The sequence below is a fragment of the Eutrigla gurnardus genome (genome assembly GCF_963514095.1).
Source record: "Eutrigla gurnardus genome assembly, chromosome: 24".
NCBI classification, from domain to species: Eukaryota; Metazoa; Chordata; class Actinopteri; order Perciformes; family Triglidae; genus Eutrigla; species Eutrigla gurnardus.
The window spans coordinates 4,364,611-4,382,609 of NC_139935.1; the positions used below are offsets into that span (position 1 = coordinate 4,364,611).

A 17,999-nucleotide genomic window follows, 5' to 3' on the forward strand; every position below is an offset into this window, starting at 1 on the left:
TCGACCGAACCGGAGCGGAGGAGAGAGAGCGGGGCGAGAGACACAGAGGTTCATTAGCGAGGTGCATCGCTTACATGTTTAAGTCTCTCTGGTGACCCGCCTTTAATTAGAAAAGTGAGTGTGTGTGTGGTTAACGTGGGGAACGCCGTGACAGTGTGTTTGATTAAATGCAGCCCGCCATGCGAGTCAGCCGGGGACGCCGCTGAGTCACGCACACGTCCAAAACAAACACATCCTTGACAAACTTCCCAAAAGTGTCCGTGAAGATGGATGTTCAGGCTCGGCTGATCAATACCGATCTGGGTTTTTTCACATATTCACACTTAGTCTCTGGGATTATTTATTTATTCACTCATTACTTGCGTTTTCATGCCTCTTCCTCGGCCCTCAGCCCACCAGGTCTCCCCCCTCACAAACAAGCAGACGGACCCTCGGAGATCCTCTCTTCCACCGAAGCCATTAGCCAATCCCTGGGCCCGTAATTAGTGCTGCCATTCTGATTGAGCGTGCGTGTCGCTCTCCCGGTGAAACAACACTGTAATTATCTCATTATGCCGCGGCCTCCATCACCGGCGACGCCGAATATTATCATATTAATAGCTGAAGACAGGCTGATGCTGGATGAAGCGTTCGTTGAGCAGTTTGACGGGTTGACACTCCAGGCAGGCTGCTCTCCAAACACGGGGAGGAGGAAGTGTGTGTGTGTGTGTGTGTGTGTGTGTGGAGGGAGACAGGTAGGTTCCCTGTAGTCAGCAGCAGCTAATAACCGGCTGATTGCCTGTCTGCGGTTCCCGAGGCCGGCTGCATGGATGCCAGCAGATCTGAGATTTAGCGGGAGTCGTTTTCCCGACAGGCGGCGCCACGCGAGGCCGTTGGTGACAACTTGAGAGTGAAAACCGAGGCCGAAGTAAAATATATCCTCCATGTGATGTAAATACACTAATCAATCCATCAATAAAGTCTTGTTTTTGCTCCACTTTTCCCTTCCAGTCACACGTCATCCATGTTTTAGATGATCCGACTACGCGGGATGATGTGAGGAGGGAAAACCGGAGGAGGAGGAGGGAAGGGAGGGAGATGATGAGACACCGGAGCAGGAAATGAAAGATGCATCGGGAGACAGAATGAGAGCAAAACAAAACGCTGGAAAACTTGGAGCGCGGTGAAACCGTCGGCTGTATTTCAGCGAGCGGGAGGAGAGCGCGATGCTGCGATCCCGCCGTGCTCGCCGGTGTGGGGGCAGACTAATTAGGAGGCGTGCACCGCCGCCGCCGGCTGGTTTGGCGACTTCTTCTCGCCGCGGCCAGCTGATTTCAACACAGCACACTGAGGGGGGCAGTTTATTCTCTGCTGCCCGTCTGCTGGAGGTAAGCTCACATCAAAGTGCACCGTCAGTGTTTGCCTTCCTGTTGTGGACAGCCGCTCCAAACTGGGAGCGATGGGAACGATTTTACCTGGAAACAGGAAGCGTTTTTGAAAATCAACCCATCAGAGGCCGAGATTTCTAAAACCCTTAAAAAAACTACATTTCCCACGGTGCAACGCACTCACACAACAGACGCATTACTCATGGTGTATCTGCGTTCCCGTTAAGTGCACGGCTATAAAAATAAAACTTGATTATCCAACAGTCTGACACTCGCTTCCCGTAACAGCGTGTTTCCCCCCCGTGTGACTGACCACGAACAGAAGAAACGCTCCAATAAAAAAACCCTCTGAAGGCCGAGAAGACGTCTACGCTGATGATGTGTTGAAGACGTTTCTGTTTTGTTCTTTCTGCACGCCTTTCCTCTCCATAGGGGGATAAAACCGTGGTGCCAAAAATGGCGTGGGTGGGGGGGAAGCAGAGACGAAAAACCAACAATATTGGAGACTTTTAAAGGGAGCCGACGGATCTACATCCAAAAAGACCTTGTAGCTTCTTTCAGAAATGTTCCCACAATTAGTGAAGCCTGTCTGGAGGGATTTGGGACTCGGTAAACTTAAAGGTGCATCTCCTCGTGCCGCATGAGTCTGGGTGATGTGTCATCCACTCGTCTTAGCTTACAAGCTCACCTTCATCTTGCTTTTCTTAGCACACACCTCTCCGTCTCCCCGCTCTCCTTACATCCCCCTCCACTCCTCTTTCATCTCATCTTCCCCGTGTCTTGCTCCAGCTACAAAGACTGCCTTCTGGCTAATAAAATTTGACAAGCAGAGCTAACCTTTTTTCTCCACAGGTCAGCCCGTAGCACGGCTCTAATCAAATGTGACGCCCATCACGGCACACACCTGCCATCGAAAGGCCTGATGAAAATGTCCGAGGGTAAATTAGGGAGACGGCGGCGGAGTCCACTGTTAACGGGGGTGTGGAGGGAGGGGGGGGAGGTAATGTGTCTCGGTTGGCAAAACTATGCAAACACAGTGGAGGCGGAGGCGTTGCACACTCACCTCCAAAACAACATTTGGATGAAGCTACATTAGCATCGCGGCGTCCCACGTGGACGATGAGCACTTTTCTCCTTCATTAAAACGGCGAAAGATGAAAGAAAGCGGATGCGTTGTTCCCTTGGAAACAATAAAAAATCTGCATGCTACAGCGATCAAGGCCTGCTTTGTGTAGGGCAAAGTAGACTTCAACGCATGACTATACCCCACACACACACACACACACACACACACACACACACACACACACACACGGTAAGCTTACACCTGTGGTTTTAGTGCAGCGGTTTTAAACGCTCCGGACCACACACAGCATGGTTGCTAGGTTACTCCGGGCTGCCTCGCCAGAACATTACAGGTGGGTGGCTGTGTGCGTCTACTCCTGACCGTGCATGTCGGTGTGTGTGAATTAAAGTGGGGAGTGAGGGAGGGAGTCCACCCTCTGTGTGTGTTTGAACAGACTTTTGTGAAAGCGCCGTGGGTGGCGGCGGGACGGGGGAGTGGAAATAGCTGGCGAGGACGCGGACGGAGGACGTCTGAGGTCAACCAACATGGCCGCCCACGTTATTTAAACATGGAATAAGTTAGTCGGGCAGTTTGACTCACATTTAGCTCTTCATCCATCACGCTGACGACGAGCTAATATACATTATGAGCACAACGGTGGGGGAGGAGAACGGACGAGTGACACGGGGAGAGAGTCGGAGAGACAGGCAGAGGGAGAAAACAGGCCGGTAATGAAGTACACACCACGAGTGGATGAGAGCTAAAGTGGTCTAACAGATCTGTCAGGCTGCTAGACTGCAGCTAATTATCCCTCCAACTCTTTTGTCTGCATCCTCTCCTCCACCACTTCTTCCCTCTCCAATTTACTTCGCCTTTTCTCCCCCTCTCTCTCTTACACCCTTTTCTCATCTCTGTCCGTCCCTCCATCTGTCACTTCTCTCCACATCCCATCTGTCTCCCTTCCATGTCCAATCCCTCTCTCACTGTATCTCCTCCTCTCCTTCCTGCATGAGATTCGGGTGGCGTCTGGGGCTTAGTTTCTGATTTGCAAGTCAATAATAATTTCTGTCAGAGAGTTTTACGTTGACGGAAGTTTTAATGCGGCCTGTATTATTTTCACACGGGAGATGACATTTGCATTCCTTCTTCTCACTCGTGCACACACACAAAAAAAACCGGCTGTGAGTCGAAGCAAAACTCCCGCGGTAATGACACATAATACTGGAGGAAGGACAATTCTGATAAGCAGCGTCTTTGTGCGAGCATTAACCCTTTCATACGCCCCAAAATTAGAATATACAACACGTTTCTGCACATTACATCGCCTGAAGCTGCCCTCCGCGATGTGGGGAGACTAAATTCCAGCACATCCGCATGAAAATTCAACGCCGGCTACTCCCCCTCCTGATCGTAAGGGCGCTCACGCCCACAGCAGGTCAACAGAGCAGGGTTATGCAGCAAGACAATGCTATCATGCATACAGACAAGGCGGCCGGGGAGCCTTTCACTGCCAAACATAATGTTCCTGTGTGGGCCAAGGTGGGCGCCTGACCTCGGTCCAACTGAGCATGTGCGGCAGCCCCCGGGTCTGGCAGAGTGTCGGACGTCTGCCTGCCGGAGGCTTCCAGACGCTTCCTACCAGCAAAGGATTCACACTCAATATAAACAGTGTCCTTCCTTACACCAAGCCTTCTACTAGAAATGATTCATCACACGCCGTCCTCCGACACCTCGGATCGTCTCGAGGAAGCATCGACATTCGTGTGGAGAGCCGGCCGCTGCTGATTTGCATCCGACCCAACACTGCCAAGTGGGAACAAACGGGGGGTTTAGCCGGTGGCCGAGAATTCAAACGGCGTCACGTTGCTGAGGGCAGCGCGGAGGCAACCTTGTGCTTTCAGGGACGGGTTCTGCTACATACAAATACATACATTTGTGTAGCAGAATGAGAGACAGCACGGAGGGGGGAGGAGATGCTATTTGTAGAGCACAGGGCTCCAGGAATATCCCACTGTTGGTGTGGGAATGCAGACGAGAGCAAAAGAAAAACACCATATTTCTTCATATTTTAAAGCTTGGCATTCAAACTGAGTCCAAACAAACTTTTCCTACAGACAACCAGGAGGATAATAGGACCCAGCTGTATCTGTGGTTGTTGTTTTTAGTGATTTTAAATGTTTACAGAGGTCAGAATGATCACAACACGGGGATAATAGTCATGCTACTACAATGCAAGCATGCATTCATGTTTTATGCATTTTATGCTTCGAAGCACACGGATGCAAATACGCCCTCGAAAACATCGGTGGAGCTTCGGCCCGTGACCTGCAGATCTGTGTGCATCGACGCCGAACGACAAGATGCTACACCCGTGCCTTTAGAAACCAACGCAGAGAGGAAATGTAAATGAAGCCCCTCCCTCACCTGTCTGCAGCCGGCGGTCTGGACTTGTTGACCTTGGCGTAGAGCCCGTCCAGCTCCTCGGAGGAGGCCCGGAGCGGGCTGGCCGGGGACGGCGTGCGGCTCACAAACGCCTGGGGCGACGGCGGCTGGCGGAAGTTGTTGATGCGGGCGTAGTTGGGGTCGCTGTCGTCGTCTTCCACGTCGGGGAAGGAGGCCGTGTCGGGGGTGGCGTTGCCCAAGCGGATCTCGGCGTAATGTGGGTCGTAGCTGTCGGGAGAAATGGACGGCTGTGCTGCACATTCAACTGGGGAGCAGCAGGGATGATTCACGGTGCCACTGTACTTCACATACCTGCCTCTTTGGTCCGGGTTCCGGTCCTGCTCCTCTTCACTCAAGGCCTCCAGCTTGCTTTTGGATGCTTTGGCAGCATCTTTGCTCTTGTCCTCCTTCTTCTTACCGAACCTGGACACACAGACAGATGTGGTGATAACGCTGCAGCATGTATGTGTGTGTGTGTGTGTGTGTTAGGGGGCTATAGTTCTCACGCAGCATGAATATTTTAACATTTTGTCCGATAAAATAGCAGTTACGCCACAAGTGTGCCGTGTTTCTCTTCTCGCCGTAACGACCGTCATCATCATTATCATTCTGGAGCAAAATGTACTTGTCACCTCGGCTCCAGTTATAATGAAGCTCTGCGTTCACACTTTCAAGAAATTAACCAGCCTTCTCCTCTAAATATTTCATGTTCTTCTGTCTCTCCTTCACGTCGTCTCTCATCTCTCTCTCTCTCTCTCTCTCTCTCACCCACCAACCTACTTCTTTTCATCCCTCTCTCTCCCTCTCGCCCGCTCCTTCTCTCCGAGCTCCTGCTGAGCCAATCTAATGTCTGTGTTTATCTCATTAACGGCGAGGGCACTTCTCATCGCTGCTGCAGGGGGATACGTGGCCTGAATGGCAACGCGCCGGTGCTGAGAGCGGCGCCGGAGCTGCAGCGAGACCCGGACGGTGGGTTGCCAGGTTGGCCTGCAACCGTCCTGCAAACCCATTAGCGTTGCTCTTAGCTAATACACTCACCTCACTTCCACCTGTTTGTTTTAACGTTGCCAACAACGGAGCAGAGCTGCACACACACACACACACACACACACACACACACACACACACACACACACACACACACACACACACACACACACACACACATCATGCAGCAGTCTACCAATGACTTCACTGATAAATAAAGAGCATGCATCAAAAATCCTGTAACTATATTACACATAAATATGTGATTATCTAAAGTCCTGGGTTTAGCAGGATTAGATGGCTGAAACATACACACACACACACACACACACACACACACACACACACACACACACACACACACACACACACACACACACACAACACACACACACACACACACACACACACACAGCACCTTAATCAACATGCAAAGGGGGCAGAGGTCCACAGTTGGACCCATCATTATAGCTGCATTAATTAGGAAAGCCTCCTCTTCTCGCTGCATTGTCTCGGAAGTACATGGAAGGAAGGAGAAGGGGGGGGGATGCAGAATGGGTGTGGGACTCCCAATTAGAGACGTGTACCTGCCATGAGGGTGGTGGTTATCCCCCCCCCCCCCCACTCTCCCATTATCTTATCCCTTCTTCGACGCCAAAACTCCCATCTTTTCCCGCCGCGGCGAGCCAGCGGTTTGTTAACGATGTCACACTGCTTTCCTTTCCTCTCTCTACTTTCTCTCTCCGTCCTTTGTTGCATTTATCAATTCTGTCTTGTGCAATTTCTGCTCTGTCACTCTTTCACCAATCTGACGGTTAATTTCCTGCCAAGTGTCCGACTGCTGCTGGATGAAAAAATAAATAAATGGCAGAATCATAAGCACGAGCAGGGGTAAGAACTCACACACACACACACACACACACACACACACACACACACACACACACACACACACACACACACACACACACACACACACACACACGCTCAAGCAGACAGCAACATAGATCAACACAGGCGACACACACACAGGAACTCCGTAGGGAAGTGCAAACAGTCCCATGGAATAGGACATCTCATTAACTTAGCATTATCTGCCTACACATCCACTCCATCAAACTCTCATTAGGGGGAAGTCGGGGGTCCGGGTGCGTCGGGCTGCTCCGGTGTCCCATTTAATACACTCCCCACTGTCACAGGAGCTACTGGGAACCATTATTAGTGTGTCGCTGTCATCATTAGCCCGCTGACTCCTGCCCTCGCCCCGCCGCCACCTCGGCGAGCCCGGCGTCCCCGGAATGTTTGCACTGAACTCTGGGAGTGACAGTCCCTGCAGGTGCGCTTGTGCAGGATTTAAAGCTAAAATACATAATGAAATGCTTAAAAAATGCTTCTTCCTCTTTCCACGGTGAAAGAAAAGCCAGCCATCATAGCCGATGACTGCTGCACTTAACAGAATCAACTGGAAACGCGCTGCAAAGCAAGCAGCTGGTAAAAAAGGACTGTAATTACTGCTGCTACTGTCATTCTCATTACTGCAGAAGGGAGTGAGAGAGGGGGGGGGGGGGGGGGGGGGAGCCGGGCTCTAATGAGCTTCTATCTGCAACATGGAGATCACAGCTAGCCGGTGTGTTGATGTCACCAACCTGACCTGACCAATTATCCGGTCAGACCGGGAGAGAGCTCACTCTATTAACCAAACTTATCAGCGAGGGAACATTCTCCGAACAAAGCCACAAACTGAACGCTTCATCTCTGCATTCCACGCCGCGTGTCGGCGGCCTTCCCCGCCTCGGATCTTTCAAGAAATCGTCCCTCTCCGCTTTGCTTTCTGTGACAACAACTGCGTGGAGCCTTAATAAGCTTCTCCTATGTGGTGCGGCGGGGAGTCGGTGGGCGGTCGGGTTTGGTTATCGGCGGGCGGAACGAGGGACGCCAGACTGCCGGAGTTTCAGGGTTTTAATTGACGTCCGAAAACCCAAACAATGACACAGCTGGTTTAGCATCTCCAGCTGCATGGAGCTGCAGCCTATGAAGGGCCTTAAAAGTGATGATTTGGATGCAGATCCAGTAAGAAGGCAAAAGCAGGTGCAACGTGGTTACCAATGACAACGGCAGGAAGTGATCTTAACATCAATATTTCTACGGGAGACGGAGGCGGCGATTAGCTCGGGGCTAGTGAGAAAACTGTCCGAATATCCCATTTGTCTTGGGGACTGAATGAAAGTAAGATGCAGAGGCAAAAAAAAAAAAAAAAAGAAGAAGCAGAGTGGATGAAAAGAAAAAAAGAAACCCAAAAAAAGAAGGACTTAGTCAGAAAAAAAAAGGGAATTTAATGAGCAAGTGCGAGCTGGCTAAACAGCCGATCTGCCTCGGAGAATAAGCGAGAGGAAGAAAGGGGAGTGAGGGAGGGAAAAAGGGAGAAAAGAAGAGAGATGGATGGGTGAGCCAAAGCTCCCGTGAAAGTGCAGCTCGGCTGGGGAGGAATAAGGAGCTTAGGAATATAGAGAAGCGATGCGGCGGCGGCGGCGTTCGGAGGCGCGGGGAGAACAGTTAATCAGCCAAGCAGAAATGTTATCGCAGTAATTAGATTGCTCTGTATTTATTTGGAGAGGAGCGCACAGATCTCAGAGGAGTTTGGCGGTAAAGAGAGGAAAAAGAGTAGACTAACGGACGGTGAGAGAAATGGGAGACGCAGAGAGAGAAGCGATTAACACTATAGAGCTGTGATGTAACCATTCCTGGGCTCAAAATAGACAGTCACACTAGAAAATCGGTGCGGTTTCCTGATAGAAGCATGGATTACAGGTGGACCGAGGTCAAGCCAGGTCGCTGAAGGCCCCTCCCTCCGCAGGAAGCCCCGCCTCCGTTCCACAATGAAAGCAGGTCGCAGGTTTCCCCCACCGGGCATAATTAAATCTATTTACCCGGATTCCTCTCCATATTGGGGCCAAACCATCGCCCATTAACGTCTGGAATTAGCAGCGATAGGACTCAGAGAAGGGGAGTGTGAGACGCTGATCGCACTTAAAACGGCTTCACTTAGAACGCATTAATAATGCAAGGAGGGAAGATGCGAGCCGAGGATTCTCATTTCATATCTAATTCTCAAAACCGGTTTAGCTCGAGTACTGATGCTTCGGTGGGATAAAAGGCAGGAGGAGGTGAAAGGGAATAGGGAAGGACATAAGGAAAGGAGGAAGTGTGGCTGCGTCACAGACCACAGGGAAGTGAGGAAAGGGAAGAAGGAAGCGAGGATGCAGAGGAATGGAGGAAGAGAAAGAAGGAAAGGACATTAATGGACCTCCTGGTGAAATATGGACCCTTTTAATCATCTGAATTCTGATTTGCATCATATTTGAGCAATTCCACGCAAAAAAAAAGAAAGAATAATAACCTGTCGCCACCGGCAACATGTCTTTCCTTCATCCATCCACTCTTCTGTCAGGGAGCGCATCAATAATTAATAACTGGGTGACGGTGACTCCTCCGGCCCTCTGGTCCCAAACACATTTAAAAGGTTGCTTTTTGTCGACGCAGCAACGCACATGAGCAAAGCCTGGCAGCCGTTGATACCCTGAACTGGGTTTTTTTTCTAAAGAATTCTTCACATTTTGCAGTCTGGAGGCGGAGGAAAAGGCCAGGTCACCTCGGCTCCAGATGAGAGCCATCGGCGGACTGGGAAAGGTTAGGCTCCTGGCTCCTCGGGGCCCCCGCCGCACATCCTCGGACAAGAAACACTTAACCTCCTCCGTCTGGAAAGCCGAGGTCGCACTCCCGACGACGGGAGCGTGTGTTCCCCGCATGTGTGTGTCATTAGACGTTAAATGACGGAGGAAGTCCATCCATCACCGGTGACACGGTGATGACTGGAAGAGACCGCCGAATGGAGGTGGAGTCGCTTCCTGGCGCCCCCCATGCTGTGTGTGTGTGTGAGTACGGGAGATCAAATGCTAATTGGTCGTGACTGTTTCCTGTGGCCACCTTTAATTGGCCGGTGAGCGATGGGGCAGCCGGCCGGCCCAGATCGCCACTGAGCCGGCTGGCCCGAGACCAGCTTCACCCCCCCCCCCCCCTCCCTCCCTCGGGGTCAATCCAAATGTCATAACTCGATAGGAATTGATGGATCGCCGAACTGATCAACACAAATGGAAGTCTCGGGGCTCGCCGTCTCATTTGGTAATTACCTCACGGGTAATAATTCACCGCACAAATGTGGGTATCATGTTCCCGCGGCCGGATGACTCACAGACGTTATCGGAGGGAATTAAAAAGAAGACGACGACGTTTGGAAATGAGATCTCTGCCGTTTGAAAAATGTGACGGCTGCTGGCAAAAACATTAGCGGAAGATTACCGCTTTGGAAGATTGCTCCTTTAAGGTACGGGAGGATTAAGCTGATATATGATGCATAACGTGTGATTAAACAGCATGGACCTTTCTGGGAAACTCTGGAGGAGGTGAACAAGTTGTTTGAAGCGTATGAATAAAGTCGGTGGAGGAGCGAGTCGGCGTCCGCGGCTGAAGGGAGGAAGGAGGCGGGCAAAGGGTTGAAAGACAAGACACATAAAAGCCGGGAGAGGGAGGGAGGAGGCCTGTTGTGGCTGCCCCTTTATCAGCTGATATGTATGCATGAGGATTTCCTCATCATCTCCGCTGTCAATTCCCCGTCCCTCTGATATTTGACTGACAGCTCGCATCAACACCAATAAACCTGCACATCATTTCAGGAGAAGCTCCCCATCGCGCCGGATGGAAGGGAGAAACGGGGGAGAGGAGGGGGAGAAAAAAAAAAAAGTTAATTTGCTTCCTGGCGGCTGTCGACGGCGATAGCGGCCGGCGTCTCGTTTGCCTCCGTGGCGAAGTCGTAAATTAGAATTAGGCGTCAACAAGGCGGAGCAGGAAGCTGCCGCTGCGACGCGGAAGCTCGGTGCTCGACAGCTGCTCGGATTCCAGTCTCGCTGGGAAGCAAATTGGAGCACAAATCTGAATTATGAAAGGAAAAAAAAATATCTGAGGACTACTTCCTGTCTGTGGAGGAGGACTCACTGCTCCAATGTTACGGCACATTTCGGTGGTTGATGGGAAAAACAGCCGACGAGCCAAAGGAAACTCACAGCTTGTGTTTCAGGTAAACGCTCGGCTCCTTTAATTGCAGGTCGAACAGAGCCGACATTAACCCTCCGTGGGATTTGCATGATTGCCGTCTCCGTTTCCAACCTCTGACCAACACAAGCAACACGCACACGGATACCAGCCCCCCCTCCCTTGGCGTCGCGTATTTAAGGCGGACTGATTAGCGAACCCCCGTTTATCCGTTACATGTCAAGTGTTGCTAAAGGAAGTGATTTGTGGTTCCGCATGTATTATTTATGGAAACGATAAAGAGACGGATGGAGATGAAGAGCGAGGGCGATAATGCTTATCCACAGGAGGAATGTATGGCCCTTATGCATATTTTACAAAAGAGGAGACCAATGTTAATAAATACTCCATATCGCCGCCGCTAACAGCCCTTAAACGCCAGATGAGACGGCGGATCAAAGGCTTCCACCTGCAGCGCTGGGATTAGGTTGAAAAATAAAACGACGCCCACGCACACACGTGACGGGGATTTGGGTTTTCCTACCAACACTTCTGACAACCGGCGTCTGCTCACATGGTCGTGGACATCCTTCCCCTCTCTATTCTAACACACTTAGTGGTATAGACACTAGAGGTGATGCTGGGACAGGAAGCAGTAATTAACGCTCCGCAGACGGAGAATGGCGAGGTCTCTGGGACCTCGCCGCTCGGTCACAGATAATCAAACTCCTGTGAACTCAAGTGGGACTTGAGAGCTGAGATTGTGTCATCGAGGCTTTGGCGCCGCAGAGTTACAGCCCACCAGTGAGCACCTTTCAACCCGGCGCATCCTGCCGCTCGGCGATAGGACGGGAGCGGAACGGACGCCGCTAATTGGCTTGCTTCCTTGTCGGATTCCTCCGCCGCCGCAAACCGGGGGGGGAGGAGGCGGATATATATCACGCCGTATGTGGATTTGTGAACAGCGGATCAAAAAAAGCGCCGGCTTTCATGTCCCCTCAAATTGGCGGCGGGCGCGCTGTCACGGCGGGAGGCGACAGCCAAACAATGATGGCGCCTGACGGGGGACAGCCGGGATGTGTCGGGGCTCAGCAGGGCTGGTGGGGCCGCCGAGCAAATGATGCATCATGGGAACGGTGACATGAGTACACAAAAACACACACGCGACCTCGCCGCTCGCCGGAGTGTCACTCGGGAGCGCCGCTCACTTGAGAGTTAGTCACAAGCGATATCCCTCAAACCCTGACCTCCTGATGAAGTCACGCCATAATACGTCTAATCCTCGCCGCTCTAAGCTCTGCACGCCAGAATTAACGCCGCCATCCACTTCCGAGGATCAAGGAGGAGAAACTTGTGAAGGATGTGTGGAACGCTGGCTGTTGTTGGCAAAGGTTCTATTGAAACGGGAAGAGTGATGTAAATGTACGACATCTGAAGCTCGGAGCAGGTTGTCGTGGCGACGATGGAGAAAGAGCAGCAGTGTAGGCTGAGTTCCAGTGTTGGTCTTCCTGCAGCCCCGAGGCTACGTTACAGGCGAAGGCCTCGCCGCCGTCGGCTGAATACAGACGCGACCGGCAGCCGACCTCGACGCTTTGACTCATCAGTTTCAAACCGCACCATCAGATACCCAGAACCTTTCAAAATAAAAGTGTATATTCCTCACGCCTCAACCAGGCTAATGATCATTTGTCCCGACTGCAGTAACTAGACTAAACAGTAATATGGGTGTACGACCTTTGACCTTTTCACACACATCACCCCCTCACTGTTTGTTGACCTTTAATTGAAGCTCTTAAATGACACCAGCATGTGGAACAACGTAAAACGATCACGTGTGGATTCATCGAAAAACCAACGTGATCACTGGAGGTCACCTCGCGCCCAGCTGTTTGAAGCACGCCGCCGCCGCCGCCGCCGCCGCCGCCGCCGCCACCAAACCAAATATTTACAGGCCGACTCCCAACATTTGCTACTTTCCCCCCGCAGAGGTAAACTGAGGTCACATGTTTATAATTTGCCCTTTTCCTAATGCTGCCATCGGAGTAAAATAACATTTGAGGACTGCAATTAGATTGAAGCGCGCAATACTCCAGCTAATTAAGTCATATTTCAAGTTCAATAACCATCAAGTGGGCCAGATAAAGGCCAGGGAGTGAAAGGCGAGCGTGTGGGGCAACAATCTGGAAGCTTTTTATACGAGACTCCATTGTTGAGACGGAAAAGCACTCAGCCTCTGAACACTGGGCTGGCTTTAAGTGTTTCAGACTATTGTTGCCAATTCAAAAGGACGAGTGTGTGTGTGTGTGTGTGTGTGTGTGAGGCTACATGTGAGACTAGCGGGATAAAGAGCAGTCGACTTCCTTATTTTATTTTGTAAGGTTGTTGGTGCTTTCGGCTGTCGAAGCAGGTTTTAAATCCTCCCTATATTTGGTGCATTTTCACCGACGCACCTCAGCTCGACTTATGAGAAACGCTGCACTATTCATATAAATAGGAAGAGGAAAACAACAACATATCCTGGAGTAAAGATGCAGGGATTAAATCACAAACACAAGCTGTCACACAGTCTGCTGCAGGGAACCAGCTTGATGGAAGGAATGGGAGTTACTGGATTTTGGGCAGGTCTACAACCTTCCTGACACGTGTGAAGCCCCGCCCCCCTCCCCCCGGACCACCTCTTCCATTACCGCCCTTGACACTGTGGCCGATTGGATTCTTATCTGCCATCGGTAGGCCGACGCTCAGCCTGCGCTATCTCCCCCGCCACGGCCTAATTGAATCGCTGGTGTTGGAAGTGCGGTGATACACTGACCACACCGTGCCACTGCCAATAGATAAGGCTTCCTGCTGGAGGATTGGACCGCCACAATCACGATGGCGACGCGTTGATAAAGCGGGTGACGAGCGGCTCGGGTCGGTGCCGTGTCGTTGGGACTTTACTCGGATTGAGAGATAATGGATACCCTCCATTACAGCGAAGGTTGTGTTCAAACCCAATAAGGCGATATCCCATAATCCCGCTGGGCTCAGTGTGTTGGATCTTAACCAGCGGGAAAGTAGGGCAGCGGTTTCCCATGGATTTCTACATAAAAGCTGCTTATTTACATCTGCAGCAACAATAGGAAAGTTAAATAAGCAGCAGTGGCCTCGCCGCGCCGCAGGAAGACCCAACTCATTACCTGCTCTGTTAAATCTCACATCTCTTCTTGTTAGGAAGGCCACCTTTCAAACTCTGTCTTTGGAGACACTTAATTCATCATCATGGACTTCCCAGAGTCACCTTGATGCTGGAAACTTTAAACCACATATATTCCTTAAATTTAAACGTATGACTTTAAAAGAGTATTAAAGGATATCCTACCTTAAGAGGGCAAATCCTTTCCTTTTGGTCTTCTTGTCCGGGTCGTCCACAGAATCCTCCGTTTTCTTCTTCCCTTTGCTCTTTTTCTCCTTCTTCTCTTTGGTTTTCCTCTTCTTCTTCCCGTCCTCGGCCTCCAGGCCCTGGCGAGACGAGCCGCTGACGGGCGTTTCCTGCCCGGAGCTCCGCTCCGACATGTCGTCGTCTGAGGAGGGCGAAGGGCAGAGTCATCATCACACATACAACAACATGTTTGTGGGTTTTGGGTTCGGTTGTGCCACGAAGACTTCTTACCGTCTTCAGAAGGCCCGTCGTACGACTTGTCGATGGCGATGCGGAAGCTCTGGTTGCAGCCGCGGCCCCGGACCACGTGGGGACGCGGCCGGTGGAAGGGCACCTGGGCTTGGCGGTGACTCTGCTGGGCCTCGGACACGGCGGTCTGGAGACTCTCCAGGGAGCTGGACTTCCAGAGACCCAGGGTCGGGCCCAGAGCTCCGCCGGCCGCCGGCTCTGAGACGGGAAGAGGGAGAAGAGGGCGGGAGGGAGTGAGCGATGAGGTGAGGAGGAGGGAGGAGGGCATGAGGCTGATGGAGGAGGAGGGGATGTTGCACTAAAAATAATATTTCCTTATTTAAATAGGACAGTTTATTGTGGGAGAGGAAGGAGACCTTTCAGATGAGTAGCTCTGGAGTCCAGACTGGGTCCAGATTAGGCTTCATCTTGTGTTCACAGCCACATTTACCACATTTACCACATTTAACACGTCTCCTGGTCGTCCTCCTCCCACCACATCTTCCCTTTTGTTTAGCGTTTGATTGCAGCTTTAACGTAATTCCTTTATCTCATCTTCACATGTGAGGGAAAACAGCAGGAATGCTGCTTATAAAAGTTGTGGGACTATAAAGGAACATATGAACAAACGTGAGGTCAAGCTATGTTTCCTAAAGTTGGATTAAAGATTAAAGAGAACTATTTAAGTTTTAAACCTCACGGACGGGGATTAAAGACTTTACAATGGTTACTTGGAATCAATTAATACATGTTTAAATATGCTAATCTTCATCAGCCTTTTGAAACAAAAACCTGATTTCCACCTGAGCAATCAGCACCGGCTCTTTCTCACTAATGGATGTGGCGTTTTGAAACGACACTCAAATAAAAAGGTTAAACGCCAGAAATATAAAAGCTGAAATGCAGAGAGAGAGAGAGAGAGAGAGAGAGATGTAGAGCGAAGGTGGAAAAACAGCTTTGACAGGAATGAGGAGGAAGTCAGACTCCTATAGGAGCGACATACAGAAACACTGAAGGAGGAGGAGTGGTACAAGGACAGGTGAGGAGCGGCAGTGTGGGAGGTGACAGGCTCATGCATAAGCAGGAGAGAGGGGGGGTAAATGAAGCGCCATCATACTGTACTCGGGTATGGCCTCCAACTGGAGAGAGGAGGAGAGGGCGGGCGGAGGAGCAGCAGGGCGATGAAGGCCACCGCTGACTCAGCAGAGAATCAGGGAAGAGGAGGAGGCGATGGGGGAAAGAGGGAGTATTGGAGGAAATGCAGAGCTGTAGGGGAAACAAGGGAGTACATGAGAGAAGCTGACGGAGAGGGCGAAGCTGGAAAAAGGCTGGGAAGCATCAACGTATCAAGGCGACAGGCAAAGGAGTGACAGACAGGTGGAAACTTTCCTCTATAGGGATGACTTTCTCGCATTGTGGCGCTCGCCGCTTAAGACGTCATTTCAGAGGCTTCAAAGCAAAGGGGGGGGGAGTGAAACTGAAGCGGGAGGAGGGAAGGGGAGGTGGGAGGGGGGGGCGTAAGCGGAGCGTTGCTGCCTTTTAAGTCCTAAATTGACTTTCTGAGAGGAAGTGGGATTTATGGGGAATAAGGGGTTATAAATAGAGAGGGGGGAGCGCTCAGGAATAAAACGCTCAATTTGAGAGGCAGGATTTGTGTCACAAATGTAATTACGGCTGTCCAGCTCGCAGCCTGATAGAATTAAGCTCCTCGCCAGTGAAACTGTTGCTCTGTACACAGAGACAGTGGGTGCCACGGAAACCTGAGAATTTGGATCCAAGGAATAAACTCACACTGCCCGTGTGAGATAGCTGGTGTGTCCTTGACCGCGGCGGATGGAAGGGAAGGACTACTTTTTCTGGTGTGTGTGCTGTTGGGGCTGGAGGTAAATGAGTAATGAGGGTTTAATAGGATGGAGGGAGGGAGAGGGAGGAGTGGCTATCATCGCCAGCTCCATCCAACGGAGGGTGAAATCGGCGTTTATCACATATCGCCGCCCGCTGCGCCGGCAGATGCTCCGGTGGATCCGTTCGGATTCAAGCTGGTGCACGCGCGCGACGGCCTCACAGCCCGGACCGCGGCTGCAACGCTCGCCATCCAACATCAAGCAACGACGTCACATCTATACTTGATCAGCATGCTTCAGAAGGGACGCTGGGTCTGCAGCGACTCTGTGGCGGTTCAAAGGCTCCGACGGACGTTTAACTCCCGGTTCAACCGTCGCTACAAAATATGATTAAATGTGTTGGGAAAGAAAATCTCTCCTTTGATAAAGAAGTCTTTTGAAAAGTGCATAGGAAGTTCAGGTCCGGCTCCCGGGGTGCATTTCAGGGAGAAACATGCAAAGGCACAAGCTAAATATCGCTCTTTGTAGGAATCTGTTCATAATATAAACGCCGAAGGGTAAAAATAACACATTCAGCATTCAAAAGAGCTCACTTCTGGATTATGGATGAATATTTGATGCATTTAGTAGGTATTGTTTGTTGGTGCAATATAACGTTAGAAAAAGAGGATAGATGGTGTTAAAGCAGGACAACTTCTAAATGATGACTTATGGTGGGAAAACACTTTTGACAGAGACTTCTGGGAAATGTGGTGTAAACAAAAGAACCTGCTTTCACAGCAAACACACACGAGAACCCAACAAAGATCAAGTCAGGAAGCCACGCCCACTCACGGCGTGGCTTCCTGCCACTGTGACTGCGTTGACGGCTGTCGTGTCGCCGTTGAGCACAAGAGTCTGAGCCTGAAACGCAGCCTTGGGGTCCTGCTGTGCTGACAGGCCCTTCAAGGGAAAACACCGCCGCCTGGCTTTGTAGCTTAAAGAGAGAGAGAGAGAGAGACACCTGCAACCTGGGACACACACTCCTTTTTCACGCCGGAAATATTCACAATATTATCCCTATATTCATCAGAATGTGCTTAAACTCTTAAAGTGGCAGTAAAATATACTGGAATGACTTTACATTTGGTTAAAATATAAATTGCATCACAGTTAAAAAACATCTTTTTAAATGAAAAACAATCCAATAGATCATAAATCATAAGGTTTACCTGCGTAAATGCATTAAAAATTCACTTATATTCACAATAATCCTGATAATGGAATTTTTCTTATTTTTTAAATCACAATTAAATGCTATATTGTCTCGTCCTTAATGCAGTCTCACTCTAAAATGTGTGTTTTTCCTGCCGCCGGCTGCACACGACTCCCTCATTATTTCACCCAATGAACTCCAGAATAAATGAACTCGGAAACGTCCAAATTACAGGTTTGGCCGAACACACTCTTCGCTCGCTGCAAAGTTAATGTATGCACACACACACACACACACACAAACACACACACAGACACACACACACGCTGCGAATCCCACTATCCAATCAAGTGGGAGGCTGACG

General features: G+C 50.6%; 1 protein-coding gene across 3 annotated transcripts in view; it reads right to left on the bottom strand.

Moving 5' to 3' along the window:
• pard3ba (par-3 family cell polarity regulator beta a) overlaps window positions 1-17,999 on the bottom strand; it is an 88,393-nt gene that overhangs the window by 19,916 nt on the left and 50,478 nt on the right. For all 3 annotated transcript variants that reach the window (XM_084004802.1, XM_084004801.1, XM_084004803.1), the window contains 4 exons: window positions 14,600-14,815; window positions 14,309-14,510; window positions 5,188-5,298; window positions 4,858-5,103 (listed from right to left, as the gene is read on the bottom strand). In XM_084004802.1, coding sequence (XP_083860928.1) covers window positions 4,858-5,103; window positions 5,188-5,298; window positions 14,309-14,510; window positions 14,600-14,815 — 775 coding nt within the window. The remainder of the gene's footprint in view (window positions 1-4,857; window positions 5,104-5,187; window positions 5,299-14,308; window positions 14,511-14,599; window positions 14,816-17,999) is intronic.